General features: G+C 32.9%; 2 protein-coding genes and 3 long non-coding RNA genes across 12 annotated transcripts; 1 reads left to right on the top strand and 4 right to left on the bottom strand.

Annotated features, from left to right (window-relative positions):
- Window positions 1–4,397: 4,397 nt before the first annotated feature.
- On the bottom strand, window positions 4,398–6,106 carry LOC8267206. Its single transcript, XM_002522247.4, has 3 exons — window positions 5,505–6,106; window positions 5,313–5,409; window positions 4,398–5,042 (listed from the first exon to the last, which is right to left on the bottom strand). The coding sequence occupies exons 1-3, from the start codon at window positions 6,015–6,017 to the stop codon at window positions 4,966–4,968; spliced, it is 687 nt and encodes a 228-aa protein (XP_002522293.3). The 5' UTR covers window positions 6,018–6,106; the 3' UTR covers window positions 4,398–4,965.
- A 1,325-nt stretch (window positions 6,107–7,431) lies between these two features.
- Window positions 7,432–8,524, bottom strand: LOC125370066. Its single transcript, XR_007215746.1, has 2 exons — window positions 7,862–8,524; window positions 7,432–7,652 (listed from the first exon to the last, which is right to left on the bottom strand). It is a non-coding gene; the product is annotated as an uncharacterized LOC125370066 (long non-coding RNA).
- A 982-nt stretch (window positions 8,525–9,506) lies between these two features.
- Window positions 9,507–10,538, bottom strand: LOC112535345. Its single transcript, XR_003079499.2, has 2 exons — window positions 10,308–10,538; window positions 9,507–10,214 (listed from the first exon to the last, which is right to left on the bottom strand). It is a non-coding gene; the product is annotated as an uncharacterized LOC112535345 (long non-coding RNA).
- A 1,661-nt stretch (window positions 10,539–12,199) lies between these two features.
- Window positions 12,200–22,429, top strand: LOC8267209 (alpha,alpha-trehalose-phosphate synthase [UDP-forming] 1). 8 transcript variants are annotated; one of them, XM_048374774.1, is made up of 18 exons: window positions 12,200–12,365; window positions 13,002–13,374; window positions 13,574–13,671; window positions 13,834–14,222; window positions 14,633–14,747; window positions 14,903–15,004; window positions 15,230–15,380; window positions 16,032–16,120; window positions 16,572–16,620; window positions 17,098–17,198; window positions 18,106–18,293; window positions 18,618–18,735; window positions 19,347–19,523; window positions 19,597–19,719; window positions 19,802–19,889; window positions 20,165–20,295; window positions 20,387–20,485; window positions 21,715–22,429. In XM_048374774.1, exons 2-18 carry the CDS (start codon window positions 13,008–13,010, stop codon window positions 22,090–22,092), a joined length of 2,763 nt encoding a protein of 920 aa, XP_048230731.1. In that variant the 5' UTR covers window positions 12,200–12,365; window positions 13,002–13,007; the 3' UTR covers window positions 22,093–22,429. The 8 variants fall into 8 exon arrangements, 6 of the variants coding, with proteins under 6 accessions (XP_048230731.1, XP_048230732.1, XP_048230729.1 ...); XM_048374775.1 differs by having other exon boundaries at window positions 12,988–13,374; XM_048374772.1 differs by having other exon boundaries at window positions 12,200–12,420.
- On the bottom strand, window positions 21,409–23,267 carry LOC125370161. The gene is made up of 2 exons (XR_007216061.1): window positions 22,916–23,267; window positions 21,409–22,821 (listed from the first exon to the last, which is right to left on the bottom strand). It is a non-coding gene; the product is annotated as an uncharacterized LOC125370161 (long non-coding RNA).
- Between the last annotated feature and the right edge of the window lie 222 nt (window positions 23,268–23,489).

The raw sequence follows: 23,489 nt of genomic DNA, 5'->3' as shown, positions 1-23,489 counted from the left end.
AACTAGAGCTCCAAACATTTCATAACATGCTCTCTTTTTTTCCCCTCGTCTTCAAAATAGGAAAATTTTCAAAGTATATTAAGTAGAATGGGGATATAGAAACATCAATTCAAGGCCTAGTAAAGTAGGGCTCACTAGAAGCAAATATGAATCCTTTTATCTCCCATTTTCACTCTTGTTTTCGGTTTTCCTCCATTTCTAAATCATGAATTCAAATCTTACTCATATCCAAGCTTTCCAGCTAAAAATTATTGATTTAAAATTATATTTTAGCATGTATAGTTTGTACTGACATTTTTTTCAACATTTAGTAACATCAAAAACTAGCGTTTCGATACGAAAATTACAACACAATTTATTATAATTATCATTATTTTTATAGTACCGGTTTGTAAAATATATTTGGATTATGATAATGGGTAAGTAATAGCATATACACTTGCATATACCCTCAAGGATGCATATCTATCCACATCTTATTTATATCGATTTAAATACTAAATAATAAATAATAAATTCATTCTTACCTAATGGGGTTTCGGATAATCCCCTACACAAATAGTTATCACTCTTTAAAATAATATTATTGTGACTAACATATATTACATTTTTATATTAATTTTTTTATATATTTTAATTATTCATTTATGTGTTTGATCAAGATTTATATAGGAATTATAAATAAATAAATAAAAGAATGTGATCAAGAGTTAGTATGTATATACATAGAATTCAAAAGTTATTATATACACACACATGTCTATATATATATAATAGAAATTATATAGATATAGACCAAACAAATTTATTATCTTATATATTAAGCTAGATTATTTATTTAATACATTGATCCGAATTGGAAATAATAGATTTTTATTGCTTAGTTGAAGTTAATTATTAATTTATTGATTATTTATTTATTAAAATTTTAATATACGTATAAAAGTCTAACTAAACTAAAACATTAAGGATATAATTTTTTAATTTATAATTCAATTTAACTAAAATAACATATAATATATTCAAATAAGTTATATTAAAATAATAAAAGTAAAATATTAAAATAATAAATAATTAAAATAGTTTGTCTTATTCTTTAAATACAACATATTAAATTATCAAAATTAATAAGTTTAGTTATAAAATTTCTAATAGTTTGCAGCCAGCTTAAAAGAAATATTTCGAATAGGGTATAGATACAGATATGGATAGGATAATATAGTATTTGTATCCTACCCACACCTAATGCAACTTTTGTTGAGTATAAATCACTTATACATATTATCTAATTAATTTAAATATTACTCAATTTGACTAGATAAGGTTCTAATAATACCCACGAGTAGAGCATAAATTACCATCCCTAAATGAAATATCACAATAACTAGAGCTATAGCAATGCTTGATATAAGTGTTAAAAAAAGAAAGATACTATAAAATCTCATATTACATAATACTTAAGGTAAATGGAGGTTTATTAGAAAAAAATTCGTAATGATAGAATATGAAAACGTGTGTATGAAATGTCCCTTATTAAGCATAAGTGATATTTGCTAATTATGATACTTTCGAAATATTGGCATAAAACCTTTTTTTTTTTTGTTGTAGCATACAATACAATAGAGAGGTGTACTCGTAGTTATTTTGTAGGTAAGATACTTATTGTAGAGGAGAAACAAACTGTGCAAATTCGTAAGGACATAAGAGTTAGGGTCTTAATTTTTGCATATATCTTATTAAGAACAAGTAATAAGGAACTTGGAAATTAATAAGAATTTTCTTTATTTGATTTTGATCCTAGATTGCATGCGCATGTGAAGAAAAATGTTGAGAAATCAAAATGCCTTCATGTCAAAATTAACTGACACATATTTAAAGAGTTTGATAAAATACTATCATTAACCAAATAGATAGATTTAAAACAAAATGCTTTAATATTACATATTAGAATGATACTTTAGACTGAAATTGAAAAGATGTTTAGAATTTAAGATAACTAATTATTTACCATGCGCTGCAAGGACGTTATTATTATCTCAATTATAAAATCGAGTTTATAAATGTATTTTAATCAATTATTTACTATTTAATATTAACATATAATAATTTTAAAAATAATAGCAAACTAACTCTTTTTAAATATTTTTATGTTTTTAAAACATTGTTATTTATATTATTGTATTAATAAAATATTTATTTATTAATAATATTTTTATATTAATACTATCAATAAATTATTTTTAAAATATCTATTTATTAACTCTAACATTATATAGATTAATACTATCAAATATAATTGATATTGTTATTTTTTTAAAATCAAAATTTTTATACAATTAAAAATTAATTTATTAGTGAATAAAATATCTAAAGATATTATTTTTTATAATTAAAAATGTTATCTAATTAGAAAAATAATTTATTAGTTAATATAATATTAAAATATAATTAATATGCTATTTCTTAAAATAATTATTATCTAATTAAGAAATTAATTATTATCTAATTAGAAAACTGATTTATTAGTAATATGTTATCTTTTAGAATTAGAATAAGTGTTTAATTAGAAATGTAACTTATTAATTAATAAATTAATAGAAAAATCACAAATTTACACATAAGCTTGAATTCTATATGTCAAAATAGTACACATATCAAAATAAAAATTTTACACACGTTTCAAAAAAAATTTAGGTCTCAGAAATTTTTATATATATATATATATATATATATATATATTGAGATCAATAGGCATTATTAAGAAAAAGTAATCTTAGTTTTTTAAAAGAAAAAGTAAGACATGGAAATAGAGGGATAATTTAAAATCCAAGAGCAATGTTTTATACTAGATGAAACGTCACAGTTTCAACACCCGAAAAAGGTTCAGGCTCAAGTCTCAACTAAACTCTATCTAAAAAGAGAGAGGACGATGGCAACACGGAGTCACAACACAACTCTCAAGCCTTTGCCATGCAAGTGCTCACCTTTTACTATTTAGTGCATCCTATCCCCACTTGCAGTGCCCACAGATATGAGAAGATAGAAATCGAAGAAGAAGCCAGATGTTTTTCTAGAAAGGGTAATTCCATATAATATTATATAGACTTTTGATCTAAATTGGAGTCATCCAGCCTGTGGATCCACAGTTTACATGTAAAATCAACCGTTGAGAATGAATACCCGCGGAAGTGGAAACAGGCCTCATGAAATATAAGTAGTTGCCAAACAATTAATTATAATGGAAGTAGGTTGAGAAATTTAATGATAGAGGTCGTAAGTCATAGAGAGTAACATGGGTCTTCATGAATGCTGCAATGTCTAAGACTGGTAATGTAGGCTATATCCTCCAACAAGATGATTGTTTTGGTGCATATAGCCTGGCTTGACTTATGAGTCAGTGCCACACTGGGCAATGCATTATTGGAACCCAAACATATGTATTACTGCCTTGCCAATGCATGTTTTTAGTAAGAATGTTTATATTAATATTTGAATGTAAGTTGCGTTAAGCAAGTGTAACTCATATTTAAGCCACTGAACGAACTTTTCTAATAAGATTTTCATAAGAAATAATAATAGCATACCAGACACTTAAATCTTATGTTATGAACTCAAATATCTTTGGTAGGGTACGAAGACTGCACCGGTATGGTTGTATCAGATTAGGGCATTCTTAGATCACATATAGCAAAACGCCATGTTCCTAGTTCTCACTTCTAAATTAAAGTCTGCATCAAATGTATCATATATATTACCCACAAACTATTATACTTACCGCAAGCACAAAAAGAAATTAACTCCAGTTGACTGAATTCGTCCTCACCATCAAGCTGAGGGTTGACATTCAGCAATAAATTTGAATAGTGGATCAACTATCTCGCCCATCTTTCACCATATTGGGAGTCAGATAGCTATCAATTTCTCTTAACTAATATAAGAGACTTCACAAACACAATGAATTTGTGACACAGGAGAAATTAATAAATACCTCAAGTATTCTCTCGTGCAGGGCAAAAAAAAAAAAAAAATCAAAAAATGGTCTGGGTACCATTTTTGTGGAAAATGTTTTGGACTGTTATTTTTGGGAACAATTTGGTTAATGAGAAAATTTTATATAAACTGTAATAAACTTTAGCAATAGACCGATATTATGCTTTATTTGCTTTAAATATAAAAATGACTTGAATAAAGTGAAAATTATGTTCCCTAAAGCGACGGTTACATTGCATTATTTCCTAATGAACAAAGCGCTTTCACATTCCCGAAATGATAATGAAAAGGACAGTTTTTCATTTTCTTCTTTTTTTGGGATAGGGATAACGAAAGTTATCAAAGATACGAAAAAAGTGAATATTAGCAAGTGATGCACAATTAAGTAAATTGGTCAGAAACAGTACTGAAATTGAAAGAGGGTAGTTGAATCAACAATTAGTATGTGTCTCCATTTCATGACCCACCCACATGACATGACATGACCTCACCTATTTATGATACAGAGACGTACTTCAAATTTTAAAATGTCTTCTTGGCTAAGGCTAGAAGATGACCTCTTATAAATAAGAACTTGGGAGAGGGGGGAACGAGACTGCAACAGTGTATCCTTTTTAAGCAGATGGGCCTCGACTAGCTTTGCTCATGTTTGCTCTGATGTAGCCCACAAGAGGCCCAGGAGGGCCGGGTACTAGGCTCCTGCACCTCTCCCTCCCTCAAATATATGTGTAGCAAAGCTATAAATGAGCCCCATTTTCTCCTAGTATGACTTTGACAGGGCGATATTGACGCAGTTGCAGTTGGAACCGGGCCTGTCGCCCAGTCTATTCTCAAGCTAAACATTATGGATTGTTTGCATTGAGCTCGAAATTTATTTTATCTTTAAGCTCTGAAAATTGCTTTTTAAGAAAGCAATCTTTTCCCAAAACAGATTTCACACAACCGCAATTCTTTTTTTAAAAATCTAATAGTAAATCAAATAAATTCTAAATTTGCTCTTTCAACACCCCGCCACCAATTCCAAACATCCCACAGGGAAATTCTGAGAAGAACTGCACAAAATTAACATTTTTCACTAAGAATATACTAATTGGACACAATTGGTATATTTCACTAAAGAACATAAAATGTTATTATATTGAAGAACCGCAAACGATTAGCTCACTCAATCCAAGAGTACAAAATTGTTTATCATATTAACAGTTGCAAAACCGTACAGATTTAGTGACAAAGGTGTTGACACCATCAAAGATCATCAGTATCATAATAATCAGAAGTAGAATAAGATTGAGAAGCTAAATCCTTTAAAATTCGAACCAAACCTTTCAAATCATTAGTTCCCAATTCAAGGGAGTCCCTTAATAATTCACCATCCACCACCTCTCTCTGCACCGTCTCCACTACTTCCTTCAAAGCTCCCTGCAATACAACACCCAAGGTACATCATGAATTAGTTAATTACATTTTACAAAACCGTAACACGAAGAAACAAATTCAAGTAATTAACTTATTACCGATTGGTGAAACACTTTAAGAAATCTTTGTAAAACAGACTTAGCAATTCTGAGGATATTACTGTAGTTTCTCGCAACCAAAGAGGCTCTTTGCATGTCCGATTCAGCCTGAGTCAACTCGCTCAAAACCGATGCTAATTCATTCAAGTCTGAAACCACACCGTAAAGCTCCCTATAATTTAAATCCCTCCACGAGTAATTTTTCACATAATCAAAACCTACGGACCACGCCAAACCCCAGAAACCTTTTTCAAGTCTATCAGCAATTCCTTTTGCGCGACTTGCCCCGGCAATATCGCCGCGTGCGGCGCGGAGGTTGGACACTCGCGTGAAGAGAGAGTGAGAGAGGGAGATGATAGTTTTGTATTGAGTGTATGATCCGAAATAGGAAGACGACGCCGCCGAGGCTCCGTCAGCTTGGAGGAGAGAGCCGTGAATTAAATGTATGATCGGAAAAAGTAATATGAGACGGCGGTTGAAAGGTGGAGAGAGCGGTGGATTAATACGAGGCATTTTTCTTTTATGATTCGGTTTTGACTTCTCAGAGACTAGAATGTGATTGAAGGTAATGAGTGACGTGTATGGCCCAGATTTAGTTTTAGATTGGAAGGAGGTAAACTGGGCCTTAAAAGAAATGTTCTTATAGCCCAGGGTTGTAGGCGACATTTATTAGCCGTTAAGGAAGGCGGGAAATAAGGGCATAATCACAAAACCATCCCTGAATTTTGATGTAAAAAACACTTAAATCCTTTAAAATTAGCAAATCGAGTGACCATAAGAGCTACAATATAATCTCATAATATAAAGTGTATGATTTAAAGAATTGAATGTTTTGAACTAATTTTTATAGTTTTAATGATTAAATTATATAGTAAAATTGAAATTAAGGATTAAAGTGTAATACAAAAATAGAGCCTTTAGGATTGAATTATCAAACTTTTGCAAAATTTCAGAGACTAAAACTATTAGTTTCATTAACCAAATATACTCAGAATCTTATGTGTGAAGCTCGAAATGTGAATTGTAAATTTTTGTGAAAGTATTAGTTTTAGAAATAAAAGAAATGAGAATTTTCTTTAAAACAAAATTATCTTTTTTTAATTTAATTCCAATTTGTCCTTTACTTTCTTCAAGACACCAAAAAGTATTTCAGTGATAAATCTTAAAGGTTATTCACTTTCTTAAGAAATATGACATTTATTGAAATGTTAATTTATTTCCTCGTCAATGATCGGAATTTCAAGTTAAAAAAGTTTTTAAGAATCTGTACGTAAATGGTTTTTTTTCGAAAAGGTTGTGAATTTCTTCATGCATATGATTAAAAAGGAGGGGTTTGTTTGTGATTATTCTGTACAAGTATAAATCCAGAACTTCATGGATAGCAAATTACTAAGGGATGTCAATTTGCGTGCTTGATGGAGACCACAGGAAGCATGTCTAGTTGACGTTTAACTGTATGAGAAGAAAGTGATTGAGGTGGATAAGTAAGATTTTCCTGTGTTTATTGCATCCTATTTGTGGTCCAGCACCATCAGCTTATCCCAAATTCACCACCTTGTGCTGCATTACCCATTTGCCCATAAATATCTCCTGAGTTTCGATTTTTTTAGTTACAAATAGAAGAAAGAATTCAAATTGAAATATGTATGTCCATTTACTTTTGATTTTCCCTTTTAAAGGATTCAAGTGTTTTTCAAATCAAACTCCAAATGCATGATTATTCTCTACATTTTCAGCCCTTAGAAACCTTGACGTAGCTTTTTATCCCTTTCACAACACACAGGAAATATGGAAAAAAAGTTGCATTTTTGCCCTTAGACTATTTTTAGGTCCAAATAAACTCTTAAACTATTAAAAACTATGAATTTATGCCCCTCTCTCATTTACTATTAATAGCTAAATATGAAAAATGCTTAAAATGATGATGTGGAAAATAATAATTTACTGCAATTAAAAACAAAAAAATACAGTTGACGTTTCACGAAATAGTTAGCTAATACATTAAGAAGAATAAATCATACAATCTTCAATTAAAATAAATTGAAAAGAATTACTATTACTGCTTGTCATTCATTGCGGCCGCCAGTAGTACCATTACAACCACTGCCACCATCGTCCACCACCATCCACCGCATCAATAACAATTTTCTTTCCAAAACAAGACAAAAGTCCAATCAAGAAATCACTAAGGCTTTTACAGATAAGTAATTTGTACAAGAGAATACACCATTTGCTTCACTAACACAAATTAAAGAGATAGAAAAGAGAAACAAAAAGTGGTTCTCCTGCACCATTCAAAACAAACAAAATTCTGCAGAGAACAAAACAACCAAGAAATAAAAGATAGTTCCCCACACCTTAGATGATGACCCTTACGTAAGGAAGAAATATCCCATGATTAACATTTAAAAACGCCCACTTGAGAAATCTCATGACTTACAGAGCATCAAGATACAAGGCTCCAAACCGTTTGCAAGCGAAGGTCAATTTCTTGGAGAATTTAGATTTTAAATGTAGCTAGGGTTTTCTGGGGAAATCGCTGAATTTTGTGTTCAGGTTTTACATGATTTTGCTGGGACTTTTTATTTCAAAAATATGAATCTAGAAATACTTCTCTGAAAAATACAAAATAATAGGCACATCAACGGAGCAATATCAATCCTTTCACGATCTATTACGCTGTTGCCATCACTCGATTATCGGTATCAGCACTGGCATAGCTTCTGACGGCAATAGATGGCGGTGAGGACAGCAACTGTTTTGTGATGTGAGATGAGAGAGAAATGGTGAAAAGAGTGACTATAATTATTATTTTATTTTTGACACAAATTATTTATTTTATCTTTTAAATGTATTAGCCAATTATTGACAAGTGAGTTTTTATTTATTTGTTTTTAACTACAAAAATTATTATTTTCTACATCATCATTTTTAACATTTCTTTTTGACTAGTTGTTATAAGAGTTAATGTCCGTTAAATATTGAGATGGGAGAGGCATAAAATTTATGGTTTTTATTAATTTAAAGGCTTATTTACGCTTAAAGTTTAAGAATTAATTTACACTTTACACCAAAACGTTAAAAGGTAAAATTGCACATTTTTTCAGAAAATATCAAAACTGAAGCCCATTAAACATGCATACTGTTAAAAATACAAAAATTAGTCAATTGAATAAGATGCTTCCTGCCTGCATGAAAATAGCCACGTGCCAACATTTTAAAAGGTTGAGAAAATGTTGAAATGCCCTTATAGAATAATAAAAATATTTGAACTTTATTAATAAAATACCAGTATTTTTCCTTTAAAGAATATATAATCACGAAAACTAAAGGGAGAAAAGAAATGGGAATAAGAGAATAGGTCTAATTTTAGCTTTTTAATAAGTATTTCGTGGATAGCAGAAGTCATAACACAAAAACAAAATGAATAATGATTTTTTTTGGTTTAGATAGTTTGGTGCAAGATGTTTGTTCATGTAGTACACTCGTACGTGTACCATACCGATTAAATTGGAAAACAATTAAAAAAGCAAGATGATGATTGGGGGCCTCTCTTTTTTCCACACGTGGAACTCGTGAAAGCTTTTAGCTACAACTTGGCTTCAATATTTATATTCTACTGCCTTTTTTTTCTTTTTTTTCTAAAAAAAGAATTTTGTATAGCCTGAAGAACCGAGGTTATGCAATATTTTCTTTTATTAATAATAATATAAGAAAATGCTGATATTAAAATCTAAAAGGTCCGATTCACCATATTTACTTAGTAGACTAAACAAAAACTAGAACTTCGACTAGAATTAGTAAAAAAAATTTAATAGACCTAAAAGATTCAAATATTTTATGAAATTTTGCTATTTAAATTAAATTTTTAAATATCAATTTAGGTATGATTTGATAAATATTGAATGCAATTTTATTAAATTTAATTATTGATCACAATTAAAGATAGTGGAATAGATACTGTATTTTTTTTTTTTTTTAATGAGAAAAGAAAGATTAAAGTACGGCAAATTCAAAGAAAGAACATTACAAAGCAGAAAACAGATAGACACGTTCCATAAGCTAAAACCAGACAAAAAAATAAACCGGTTTTGCTCACGCATGAGCAATATTATTCTCTGATCTTCTAATAAAAGAACAAGAAATCAGATTTAGCTCATTCGCAAGAGCTTTACAGTCACCAATAACAGATCCAAGGTAAGCGTCACTAGTAATTCGGATCTTCAAAGCATTAAGAGAGTCAGACTCTAATAGAATAGGAAGATTAAAGAACCTCGACTTGATCCAACTGAGAGCTTCACGAGTGCAAATAGCTTCAGCAGTCACACGGAATCCATAAGACCAGGAAAACGACCTTGCCTCACCCCAAGGAATATCGTAACAGGCAGCCCAGACCAATCTCTGAGTTACAGCTAAAGAGAGCTGCATCCACGTTGCACTTGTACAAGTTCTCACCTGGCTTTTTCCATTTTTCCTTATCAACAATCAAACTCCAGACATCTGCAGCAGCCAAAGAAGATTGAACAGTCTTCCACTTTTGCAGAAAAGAAACAGCAAAAGAAATCAGGCTCATGGCAGAAAGACCTTTGCTTTTCCACACAATATTGTTCCGATTATTGCACGAACACCAAAGAACTACAGCCCCCATTTCACACTGCTCATTGTTAGAACGGCCCCATAAGAGATTAAACCATTTCACAAACTCTTGCCCTGTACCTCGCATAAAACCAACACTGGGTTGTAACCAACACCTTCTAGCAAATGAACAGGAGACCAGGCAATGAAAAATGGATTCATTCTCACCTTGACACACCGGGCAGAAATCCTCAACCTTCACGTGTCGGAACACAACAAGCAGGCCAGATGAAGTTCTTGACCTTTGGAAGGACCATTAACGACCAAGCCCGCTGCCAACAATCATTAGCTATAGAAGTTGAAACTCCTTGATCACATAAACCTCTATGAGCACTCTTCACACTATATCCACCGTGCTTATCCCATTAATAATGAGAAATTCAAACTCATAGCTCTCAGTATTCCACCATATGTTTTATATTTTTCTAAATGATGCCGATGTTACTATTTATTTTATTTAATTTTAATCAACAATTTAATTTAGCCAAAAATCAATTAATAAATTAAACTAAATTAATAACTTTTAAAAATTAATTAAAATAACAAATTAGACTTTAATAAAAAAAATGTAATATCTATTAGATATGGAATAATAGATTTAAAATTCAAGATTTTCTTAGTACACGTGTTTATAAATGTTAAAGTTATTTAAATACTTTTGTAAATCTCCCCCCCTTTCAGAATCTTCAGCAAGTTTTGCAACATGTCCTTGCAATTTTGGGTTTTATTTTGTTCAAAGTGAAAAATAAGAGATAAAACAAAGAAACAATAACTAGAGGCATGGAAAAACAAAAAAACAAAATTATTTTATTTTAATATTATAAGAAAACTAAACTTGATACTTTAATTAGATGATAACTTAAATACATAAGTGTCGAATTCAACTAATCAAGTTAAAATATAATAGAACAAAACATCATACAAGGTGAAAGGTATTTTTATTTTAAATTATTTATATTTTTAATTTTATTTCTAGATATTTTCAAAGTTATATTTAAATTTATTTTATATAAATATATTTTATCTTTTTTTCTGAACTTTTTAAATCGAATAAGGGAAGCCTATATAATCACCACCCTCAGTCTCCCTCACCGATTTTTCTTCATCTATCCACTTATCATTTCTTTAAAAAAAAAAAGGCTGCTGGAATATCACAAGTTGTATTAAATAATTATATTTTATTATTATGTTAAACAAAAAACAACAATATGATATCAATTCGACATGGCGTATAAATCTATGCATATGCAACGTGTCGAAAACCCACAGCGCCAACAAAAATTTCCTGATGTTATATATTTTATATAGATAAACATAACAGAAAGTTCAATTTTTTTTTTATCTGATTAATAAAAGAAAGTAATATGATATGTTTACATATAGGAGTCAGGGAGGTTTAGTTCGAGTGGTATAAATTTATTTTCTTTATATAACTGTAAAAGATTAATTATTTCCTATTTTGCAGTTCTAAGGAATAACAAAAGAAAAAATTATATATTCCCAATAGTTCATAAATTATTGATAAATGCAAACATACTTTGATGACCCAATGCTAAAAGCAAAAAGTTTAGGGGCCTGATTATGACTTTTCCTTCTTCTAAAGTATCAAAATTAAAATTTGAGTGCGACATTTAGCTTGAAATTCAAACCGTGGATACTAAACTAGTGCATGTATATATTATATTGATCAACTGAGGCAGAAAAATATAATATTCCCTTGGAATATGAGGAAGCAGATAGATTTGATGGTAATAGGCAAAAAGAATAAGTACCAAAATCCAAATATAATGATGGACATACTACAAACAACTTCCTCTTCACATTATCTCTCTCACTAGCTTGATTCCATAGTGGGGTTCCATGTATTGTTTCCATGTATAATAATAATAATTAATAATAATTGTTATTATTAATAAAACAAAGTTTTTTATTTATTTATTATCGTTTTTTTTAATTCAGTTATCATTTGCATGGCCAACATCATCAATTCTTCTATCAAACATTTTATTTGGATAAATACATACATATAAATTTTTGCTGCCTTTGATCACATACAAATATAGAGGTGAGATTTTTGTGATATACATCTGGCTTGTTCACCACAGCTATTTCCTAAAATATCGGTTAGCCAGCTTGCTTTCTCTCGTCTCCATATGGCGCCCTTCTGACGCGCTTCTTTTGCTATACTATAACGCTACTCACTCTGTTCAATCTTTGCCCTTCAACGTATGCTTTTTATCCATTTTAGGAGATCTACTACATTTCTTTTCTTGATATTCTGGTAACAACACGCAACTGGGTCCTTTCTCTTTTTTCATTTTATTATATTTTGTGTACTGGGTTCGTTTTTGTTTTTGTGAAAATGGGTTCTTGTTTTTAATTTCAAAGAATGCCATTATAAATGCGCTCTTGTAGTATTTCTTGGTGTTTGGCTCTAACGGGAAGTTTTGATCGTGTTCTCTTGAAGTGTTTTAGTGTTTTTCATACTTCTTGTTATCCATCTGAATTGGTTTATGTGTTATTGTGTTAACTTATCTACATGGAGTGCATCTTTTCTTCTTGGGTTACTGTATCATTAAATTATGGCGTCTTTTTCCTTATCGTTTAATTAGATTACTGATAATTTGACGAGTGATTGCTTTGATTCTCATGAATTGAGAATTTGGAAAAGAAAATAATGTAGATGAAACATAACTTGCCATTTGATTAATATGTACATGTTGCCATGCTTGCAATGCAATATATGCAATAATGTAAAATGCATTGTATTCGATGAAATGTTTTTCTTCAACATCTGTTCTTTAAGCAGTTCTTAGATGAAAATAACATACCATGTCAAGGACTACAGTTTCTAAATTGCAGGTTTTGATGCTAAACAAGCATATGCCAGGCAACAGTTGTGCTCCCGTCACTCCCAGAACTAGATTGGAAAGGCTTTTGCGCGATAGGGAGCTTCGAAAATTCAACAGGATTTTCAATTCAAATGATGATTTAGGTGAAGATATCGTAGAAGAGCTCTTCGCCAATGATTCAGTTTTAAATGAGACTGAAAATAGTGGTCCACTTCATGAGGGAACATTATTAGAGGGGGTTGATGGATGTGAATGGCCAGATGGACATCCAAAACAACGTTTGTTAGTGGTTGCCAACAGGTTGCCAGTGTCTGCAGTCAGGCGGGGTGAGGATTCATGGCAACTTGAGATAAGTGTAGGGGGTCTGGTCAGTGCACTTTTGGGTGAGTTATAGCTAACATTCTTTCTTGACCAGCTTTTCAGTTCCTGTGGGGTTATGCAGTTACTTTTTATGTATGATTATCTTTTGCTATGGTTTTGTTTAAATTGTTTCATGCAGGTTATTCCCCTGTCTTTTCCATTTCTTATTCACTTTTTACTTCTTAAGTGCATACAGTTTGATGCCTTATTATTTTCTTGAAGGTGTGAAAGAATTTGATGCCAGATGGATTGGCTGGGCTGGTGTAAATGTACATGATGAAATTGGGCAAAAAGCACTAACTAAGGCTTTGGCTGAAAAGGTCCTAAAGTCTTTGTTCGAATCTAAGTTCCCTGTATTTATTTTCTATGATCTTGAAGAACTATGTTAATAACTATTTGTCCCAGTTTCCCATTCCAGTACCTTCTCCTCCAAATTCATGTGCTCAATCCCTCTCTTCCTAATTTTGCTATATTAATTGCAGAGATGCATCCCAGTTTTTCTTGATGAAGATGTTGTTCATCAATATTATAATGGTTATTGTAACAACATTCTGTGGCCGCTTTTCCATTATCTTGGACTTCCACAAGAAGACCGCCTAGCAACCACCCGTAGTTTTCAGTCTCAGTTTGATGCATACAAGAAGGCTAACCAAATGTTTGCTGATGTTGTAAATGAACATTACGAAGAGGGAGATGTTGTTTGGTGTCATGATTATCACCTAATGTTTCTTCCCAAATGTCTGAAAGAACATAACAGTAATATGAAAGTTGGTTGGTTTCTCCACACACCCTTTCCTTCCTCAGAAATACATAGGATGCTACCATCTCGCACAGAGTTGTTGAGATCTGTTCTTGCTGCTGATTTAGTTGGGTAAGTCGTTGATAGTACAGCTTAGGATTTGATGTTGTCATTGGCCTTGCATAGATCATTGTACATCAGTCTTCTTACCTGTTTCCCTGCAGACAAAACATATGATTATTTATTCATTGTGCTCCATGCATTGGCATGATATTCAAGAACTCTAGGAATCAGAATTTATTGCTGACAGACTAGAAATTATTTTCAGTTGGCTATGCTTGACGCTCCTTGTCTAATCCTGCATGTTAGGAGGAAAATGATTTTTACCTGCCCTCTTTATCTATGCTTATGAATAAACCACATGGTTTCAGCTGTGGCACATTCTGGTCAGAATTAATGAGGATCTTGCTAACACATAATTTTAACTCAGTAGAAGAGCTATTTTCCAGGTCTTAGTTTCTAATGGTTGGATCTCATTCCAGTTTCCACACATATGATTATGCGAGACATTTTGTCAGTGCTTGTACCCGCATCCTTGGACTTGAGGGTACACCTGAAGGAGTAGAGGATCAGGGAAAACTAACTCGTGTGGCTGCGGTATATTAGCTGACCACTTGTTCTTTCTTTATCTACGCACCTGCAAACATGTTGCTTTATAATGGATCTTCTCAGAGTTACATATCAGTGCATTTCAACACTCTGATCCTTCCTCATGATGTCAACATTTTGTTTTTGGGAGATTGAAACTACAGTTTCCTATCGGGATAGATTCCGACCGGTTCATCCGAGCTCTTGAACTCCCTCAGGTCCAGGAACACATGAAAGAACTGAAGGAAAGATTTGCTGGCAGAAAGGTTTGGGTCTTCTTGTTATATGTGAGATTTATCTTATTAGTAGTCCTGTAACTATTTGACCATGTGAACATAATGGAAGGTGTTGGCTAATCTAACATGATCAAATAATTTATCCAGTCTTGTAAACTCAAGTCAATTATTCCTAGTTCGCATTTGTGCAGTCTTAGATTTACCAGTTTTACCTGGTTTTACTCTTTGATTACTGGCAGTTACTTTTATGGGCAGGTAATGTTAGGAGTTGATCGTCTTGATATGATCAAAGGAATTCCCCAGAAGATTTTGGCATTTGAAGAGTTCCTTGAGGAAAATCCTGACTGGCGTGATAAAGTAGTTTTGCTGCAAATTGCTGTACCAACAAGGACAGATGTTCCTGAGTGTAATTTATATTCTCCACTATATATATGTAACTGCATGCTTTCTCCTATCTGAAGTTATGAATAGAGGTGTATTACATATGATGGGGGCTTTAGTTATAGGACCTGGAACTCAGATTTAGATTTCGAATGCTGTTTATCAATCCAGTTCCAGTTAAGAAATAGGTCTTAGTGCAATATGTTGAAGAAATAATGAAGATCTGGAAGATGCCAGTTAAGTATGAGTTGATTTCCTATTGCATTAAATTATTTATTAGAAAAGGTTTTATGGAAAGATAGGTGTAATGATGTAATGTAGGATAATACCTTAGATAACTGGATATTTTTTAACCTTGTTTTGTTATGTTTGTAATATCTGGGACAGCTATTTGAAATCATGAAAGAATATCAATTAAAAAAGAGAATTGGAAAAGAACAAAGAAATACTAAACAAACAAGATTAATAGGAAAAAAAAAACTGTAGCTAGCATATTATGTTCCATTTCTAGAAGAACGTTTGTACTTTAGATGTAGCAATGGTATTTCTTCTCTGGAATTTATTGCAATTTTTAGCACAGATCTCATTCATTTTTTACTCTCTTTTCCTCTTTCCCTAATTCCTATATTATTTTGGATTGAGATCTAGTATTGACTGATTAGTTTTGTGTTTACAGATCAAAAGCTCACAAGCCAGGTTCATGAGATTGTGGGACGCATTAATGGAAGATTTGGAACTCTTACAGCTGTTCCAATACATCATCTGGTTCGTCCATATGTTAGTAATTTCATTCTTGTCACTAGAACTGCATGATGGAAGGAATAGTCCAGAGCTTCCATCCACAATAGATAGGAGAAGCGGAAACTGCACTGTCTTCCTGTAGCCAATAAAAGGACCGGAAGCATACATCTTTAAACCGGATATCAAAATGAACAATTCACCAAAATTTTCCAATACCTCCATTCCAAAATTATCCTCTTCTCTGTTGACATTTGTGCTTGGAACTATGAAAGCTCAGCAAGATAAAATGTTTTGATTTGTTATTCACTATGCAATGAATTGGCACTCGGTACATGATGAGGCATGGCATTATATATCTTAAAAATATGAATCAGTAAAAACCTTCTCTTAGAATTTAATAACATATTTTTTTTAGCCCCTTTAGTTTTTGACTTATCATGTAACAACATCTAACGCATTTGCTACGCTGTTACAGGATCGATCTCTTGATTTTCATGCATTGTGTGCACTATATGCTGTTACCGGTACGCTTTTCTTTTAAGTTTATGATCCTGTTTTTATTGGAATAGTAATTTTGTTTTGGATGCTTTCTTGTTCAATAACTAATTGGGTTTTTTATTTTTTTCATCTTTGCTTCTTCAAAACATAATGAATGAACTGATATAGTTTCAGAAGGAAATAATTAGGAAGCGTTTAATTACATGTAAATTTTACAATAAGATGTTCTAGGTAATATTAAGATATTATTTATCAACATTATTTTCACCTTTTGTGCTCCTATTCTTTGATTTATATACGTTTTGATGGGGTGGGGGTTTTGGGTGGGGTTCCAATCAATTTATTGAATGGATCACATTTATATGGTTGTTGGAAGTCATATTGATATGAGGCTTGAACATTGATGCTGCCATTAGCTATATGGATCATTTGCATTTTTTTGAGGCTTGAACATAAATGATTCTTTCTTACTCTCTTTCTAAATTTCAAATTTTCTAATCCAGATGTGGCACTTGTTACATCTTTAAGAGATGGAATGAATCTTGTGAGTTACGAGTTTGTTGCCTGCCAAGCATTCAAGAAAGGGGTCCTCATTCTGAGTGAGGTAATTAAATTTTTTAAATCTCCTCGAGTCCGTATCGTTGCAAGAGGATTAAGATCTGAAGGATACAGCCGATGTCATCCTCCAGGAATTGTTTTTATGCTTCATATTTTATACTTCTTGCTAAATTAAATCAATCTAGAAGTGTCAGCTATAGCGTAACATGCCCACTCCTTCTTTATCCATAGTTGGTCCATGTCTTGGAGGAAGTTAAAAAATACAAATCTTAGGTAGTTCATTCCCAAAGCTTGACCGTATATCCAGATGATCTCGGTTGCTCATTGTGGTACAGTCTACAGTCTTTGTTCTTGGGTGTAAATGAGAGATTTCTAGAATTAAAGGTTGCACCTGCCTATGAGTTTGGACTTTTATAGAGGATTAATGTAGGTCGAGTATCAATAGCAAGTGTCGATCCCAAATGCGCAATTGCATATTGCAACACTCTTAGATTCGGGCAATTGAGCAAATGAGCATGTAAACTTTCAGAATTATTGTTACATAAGGTTTGGGAAGGATATCTTGTTATAGTGTCTTTGGAAATACTAGTTTTACGCGAAATTTTGTGTCAGATAGTGGAGAAAATTTTAAAGCGAAAATCTTTCTAGTAATCATACCATCAGAAAACTATTGGAATTTAGCTGTTGTCAGTTAAAGAACCATGGTGAATATAGGTTTTGAGGAGCTACAAAGTTCTATTAGTAGGTACAAAAAGCTGTTTTCTTCTAACTTATACCCTGGCATGTGATTTGGAAAATGCTCTCTCGCTTTTCTGGGATTGCATTGCAAAATGAGCTTAAAAGAAACAAAGAAAAATGGTACTTGGATTCATCATTCTTATTTTACTGAGGCAAATAATGTGGTTGAGAAAATCTATTTTTTAATTTTACATTTGCCTTTCTTCAATTTCTAGTTTGCAGGAGCAGCACAGTCTCTTGGTGCTGGTGCTCTTCTGGTGAACCCATGGAATATTACAGAAGTAGCTGCGTCGATTGGTTATGCTTTGAATATGCCAGCGGATGAAAGAGAAAAAAGGCACAACCATAATTTCAGGCATGTGACAACTCACACATCGCAAGAGTGGGCTGCAACCTTTGTAAGGTGCTCACTGTATCTCATTGCTGAGACCTTTTATGTTTTCTTGGGTTTAAATCTCAAATTCTAATTCTGGAAAAGGAAAAGAAAAAAGAAAAACTCTTTCAGTGGCTGTATCACGCATGCTAGAAATCTATATTATGTATTATTCATAGAGCTCAGATATGCAGATATTGCTATTAATGTTTATTATCATTCATTTTCATGTTATTTTTTTCTAATTGTTGTCTTATTCTTTAAATTAAGTATTTGTGTATTATGCATAGCAGTGAAAAAATTTCTCTTTATGTTCTGTCATTTAGTTCTAATTATGAAGTTCACCTTTTGCAGTGAACTCAATGATACCATTGTCGAAGCTCAGTTAAGAACAAGACAAGTCCTGCCCTTGCTTCCTCACCAAATTGCAATTGAACGATATTTGATATCAAATAATCGTTTGCTCATCCTGGTATGTCCTTGAACCTCTTACAACATCAAAATATGAAATGGCCATATAACTATAGTAATGTGATCTCGTGAATTGAGTTTCTAGACTTCATTTTTCTTTTCACACTCTTTTTTAAGTGAATGTTAGAGATGAATGATGTAATGTAGTGATGTTAGTGAGATGAATATTTTTTAAAAAATAAATTTGAAACACCCTTGCTTCCAATTTTTTTAATGTGGTCTTACGTAACCTTAAATGAATTAGTTTTCAAATGACAAAGGAAAAATAACTGAAAGTCCACCAAGAAAGTGATACCAATGTACAAAGGGTAGAAAATCATGTTGATTGATCTTCTTTTATTTCCTATAGTGCCCTGGTGTACTTCTATGGAATCTATTTTTGGATACTGCAATTTAATTGAGCAACCCAGAGCTGACTGCCTATTTTTATCAGTAATTGCTAAAGTTTATGGAGATGATATTGATGATGAAAGATTGCTATCTGTCTAACAAAGCTGTTTACAAGTCTGTGAAGTGGTTATTGTAATCTGTATAATTTATATATATAATTTTTATTTGCATTTGTAGGATATTTTTGTTAAATCACCTTCATCTCCGTGCATCTTATTACAGGGATTTAATGCAACTTTAACTGAACTAGTTGACACCTTAGGAAGAAGGGGTGGTCAAATTAGAGAAATGGAGCCTAGATTGCACCCAGAGTTAAAAGAACCCTTAAGGAAACTTTGCAGTGATGAAAAGACAACTGTTGTTGTCCTCAGTGGAAGTGATAGAACCATTCTGGATGAAGTACTCTCCTTTCTCAAGTTACCGTCCTAGCCCTTTGCATATTATGCTTCCAGACTAACAACTTCTTGTGCAGAATTTTGGAGAATACAATATGTGGTTGGCAGCAGAAAATGGGATGTTTTTACGGCTTACAAGGGGAGAATGGATGACAACAATGCCAGAAAATCTCAATATGGATTGGGTTGACAGTGTAAAGGTATGTGAGATTCACCAGGAAATGGCTATTTCATCTGAGGTCTGCCGGACCCTAAACTTCCTATGTTTATTTATGATTTCAGCATGTTTTCGAGTATTTTACAGAAAGAACACCTCGATCTCATTTTGAGCTTCGTGAAACTTCTCTTGTATGGAATTACAAGTATGCAGGTACTTATCATGTAAACTATGTTATCCACTTTGTCTGTAGTTCTGTCGTCCAAGTGAAGGAAATTATGGATTTGGAAAGGTTTTCTGTGAAAATTTTAGATGTGCTTATAAATGGATGAATTTTATGTGTATATATAGGTACTAAAGCACATATTCCTTCATGCATATGCATATATAGGGAGATGCATATGCATATGTATATTCTGTTGGAAAAAATAATTAGCAGTTTTTATAACAATTCGTTTGTTTAATTTTCTTTAGTATGAAAAATTCAGATGTAGAGTTTGGAAGGCTTCAAGCAAGGGATATGCTGCAGCATCTCTGGACAGGCCCAATCTCTAATGCAGCTGTTGATGTTGTTCAAGGTGGCCGATCTGTTGAGGTTCGAGCAGTTGGTGTTACAAAGGTATGTGCCTGTGATTTGCTATTAGACCCACAACTCTGCTATGTGATTAACCAGAACCACATTACTCATGTGATTGTTCCAACTATTACAGGGTGCAGCAATAGATCGTATTTTAGGTGAAATTGTTCATAACCAAGGCATGAAAGCACCCATTGATTATGTGCTCTGTGTTGGCCACTTTCTGGCAAAGGTATAATTCCTTTTCCCTTGTATGGTGCTTTTAGTAACCTTCAATTTCACGTTCAGTACAGTTAGTGATACTCAACCAGCACCTTTAAATAGTGGAATGATCTTTAGTATTGTTTAATATTAAAGGGATTATTCCCTTGTTATGCTCTAAAATTATCTTCATTCATATTCTTTTGATGCTGATTATTATTCAGTTATGGATTAAATAAAATATGCTCAGTAGTCAGTAGGTTCCGGGCTAGCCTCTGATATCATAGGTTCTGGCTGATTTGTCAAGTTTTATTTAATGGCTAGCCCAGTCATCAAATGAAAAATTAATATGTAGATGAATCATGACTACATTGCCAGTCGTACTGATGCAAGATTCCAGAAAGGAAACAAGGGAACAGCCTATTCTTCGAAACAATGGAAGTAAGAATGCATTTTCTCACAGTAGGAAGGTGCAGTGAGGACACGCTTTTGTCAACACCTAGAATTGACAGTTTGGCACTTGTATGTGATTGGTCGGCCTGGGAAAAGCATGGGCAAACATGGGCCTGTGCAACGTATTGCCAATATATTGGTCCAAGATAGATTAATGGTCATCCAACCAAAGATAAGCTGTAATTTGGTTAGGCCTAAGAGCAAGTTAAGCGTAGCGTTGTTTTTAGGCTGCAGGGGCCACCTGCAGAGTGGCCAACCCAATTAGGATTGGTCCAACTTTAACTGGGATAGATATAGGTTAATTTGAAGTTGCATTATATTTTTACTTTATTTCTAAATTTGTCCTTTCTTATTATAATTTTCCATTTCAAACTTAATTATTAGAAGGTAAAGAGTTCACTTGTTAAAAAAAAGAAAAGGTTAGTGTAGAAGTTCCCTTTACTTGAACGAGTTTAGGATTTTCTAGAAGTGCAACTTTTCCACTTGCTAATAGAACTTGAATTCAATGTAAGTTGGAAAATCTTACTGACGAAATATGGGTTATACCTTCATGAACAACTTTCCAGTAACCCTGCCATTTCTGAAGCACAGACAATTTTCTGGCGCATTCGGTAATAGCATGGTATATTGTTGCTGTAGATGGGATGGCATAGTATGTAATTAAGTATTGATCTGTAAACTTCTACAAGAAGCTACGGTTATCATGCCTGTTGCGTCTTGTGCTCCACTCTAGAACAAAACATTGTCTTTGAAGCACTTATAATTCATAGTGTAAGCAATAGTTTATTTTTGGATTCATTGGTTCAGGATGAAGATATCTATACCTTTTTCGAGCCAGAGCTTCCTATTGAATCACCTGCTGTAGCACGATCCAGGTCACCGGACCATCTTGTTTCACCTTTGCCAAAGATTCCCTGCGGTAAAAGCCGTTCCAAGGCTCACCTTAAGAAACAGCGCTCTTTGTCAACTCTAGAAAAGAGCAGTATCGGCAGTGCTGCTTGGCGACCTATTGTACGCGAGAGGATTTCAGTGCATGAGGGTTCTTCTGTACTTGATCTCAAGGGGGAGAACTACTTCTCTTGTGCTGTTTCACGAAAGCGATCAAATGCTAGATATCTCCTTGGAACTTCAGAAGATGTTGTCACACTCTTAAAGGAGCTGGCAGATTCCTCGTCATTAAGTTGATATCAGTCTGCCAGGTGTGGTGCATTCTCTAATTGGAGATTTTGAGATCTTGAGATGCTAATAAGGAGCTTGAAGGAATGATATACTTGTGGCTCAATTGAGAGCTGTCTATTCTTTTTTGTGCATATAAAAGCTTTGTCGACAGCTTTTATTCGTCCGACAGCTTTTAAAGGCATTTAAACAGCATTTTGCATATAATTTCTTTCCTTACAGTATCTGTGCCTCCAGTAGTTGGACGTCTTGCAAGAGCATGTAATTTTGGGTTTGGAGTACACAGTGGCATCAAATATAGAAACAAGAAAGTATATGATGAGAAAAATTCATTTTATTCTTGACATTACAATTCTAATGGGGAAAAGAATTTCAGACTACATTTGAGATTTTTCTTTTTGCTCTTTTGTTCATATTAACAGATGTTGTAACGAAGTGGCAGACTGGGTGTCTAAACGTCACTCTCTTATTTGCTACAGTTAGATGTAAATCCTCCTTAAATTCAATGATACAAGGATTATATTTCAGGTGGAAAGAAAAGAAAAACTATTAGCTGATGTCGATAATTGTGCATGGAAGTAGTTAGACTAGAAAGTAAAGAGTAATAATCATTACATGGTTTTTGAGCGGGAAAAGTTTTGTGGGTGAGCCATTGGCTATACTGCTATAGTAGCTCAGTCAAGAGTGTGTGCCTCATACTGCAGCGGGTGAGGTTTGAAATCCTGATTTTTTTCTTTTCTGCAGAAATTATTGAAGGAAAAAGAAAAATTGATGGTGAAAATTCACAGGAGAAAGGAAAAAAAAAAGGTGTAAAATGGAAGCTAGGCAGAACCTTCTTTTTTTGGATTGCGAGAACTCAGAAGGAGAAGCTTATGCTGCAGAGCAATGAGACATGGCCAATTTTGGGTTTCATATGGCCTATAAAGCTAATTTATGATGGACAAAATTGGATTTTTGTGTCACATGCAGGCAGTTGAAGATGCGTAGTGATTCTTGTGTAGATTTTTCATTATTTTTTGGTTGCGAAGAATTGCAAGCAAATTACAACAGGCAGAGTATAAGAGACCATCCTCATTAATGCTTTTTGTTATTATTATTATTCTATGGTTCACGGGTTGCAGCTTTTGTTTTATTCCTGTAGCAACCCCTTCCAATCGTGAGGTCGACTTACAAACATGAATCAAAATAGAATTATATATAATTTGGAGTTGTATAGCAGTAAACAAGTCAAATTTATGGGTCAGCTTGTGATCCGTTTTTGAGATAATGGAAAAATCCAAAATACATGGGGCATTAATAGTGATTCAGGAATTGCGCACCACATCTATTTTGACAAGGTTGTTGCCATCACTCGCATGGCATGCAACGGCTGATCCCAATTTATATTATTATGATTGTCAACCTAA

The sequence above is a fragment of the Ricinus communis genome, chromosome 5 (assembly GCF_019578655.1).
Source record: "Ricinus communis isolate WT05 ecotype wild-type chromosome 5, ASM1957865v1, whole genome shotgun sequence".
NCBI lineage: Eukaryota > Viridiplantae > Streptophyta > Magnoliopsida > Malpighiales > Euphorbiaceae > Ricinus > Ricinus communis.
Note: the sequence above shows the minus strand (reverse complement) of the source record. Positions and strands in the feature narration are given on the sequence as shown.

What these genes read in the sequence shown, in the direction of transcription:
- LOC8267206 (XM_002522247.4), bottom strand. Translation starts at nt 6,017, where the DNA reads ATGCCTCGTATTAATCCACCGCTCTCTCCACCTTTCAACCGCCGTCTC. An exon ending in TTAAAGTGTTTCACCAATCG is followed by an intron (nt 5,410 to 5,504) that starts GTAATAAGTTAA and finishes GTTGTATTGCAG; the next exon opens with GGAGCTTTGAAGGAAGTAGT. An exon ending in GGGAACTAATGATTTGAAAG is followed by an intron (nt 5,043 to 5,312) that starts GTTTGGTTCGAA and finishes AATTTTGTGCAG; the next exon opens with TTCTTCTCAGAATTTCCCTG.
- LOC8267209 (XM_002522250.4), top strand. Translation starts at nt 12,972, where the DNA reads ATGTCAAGGACTACAGTTTCTAAATTGCAGGTTTTGATGCTAAACAAG. An exon ending in AAAGATTTGCTGGCAGAAAG is followed by an intron (nt 15,005 to 15,229) that starts GTTTGGGTCTTC and finishes TTTTATGGGCAG; the next exon opens with GTAATGTTAGGAGTTGATCG. An exon ending in GAGCAGTTGGTGTTACAAAG is followed by an intron (nt 20,296 to 20,386) that starts GTATGTGCCTGT and finishes CAACTATTACAG; the next exon opens with GGTGCAGCAATAGATCGTAT.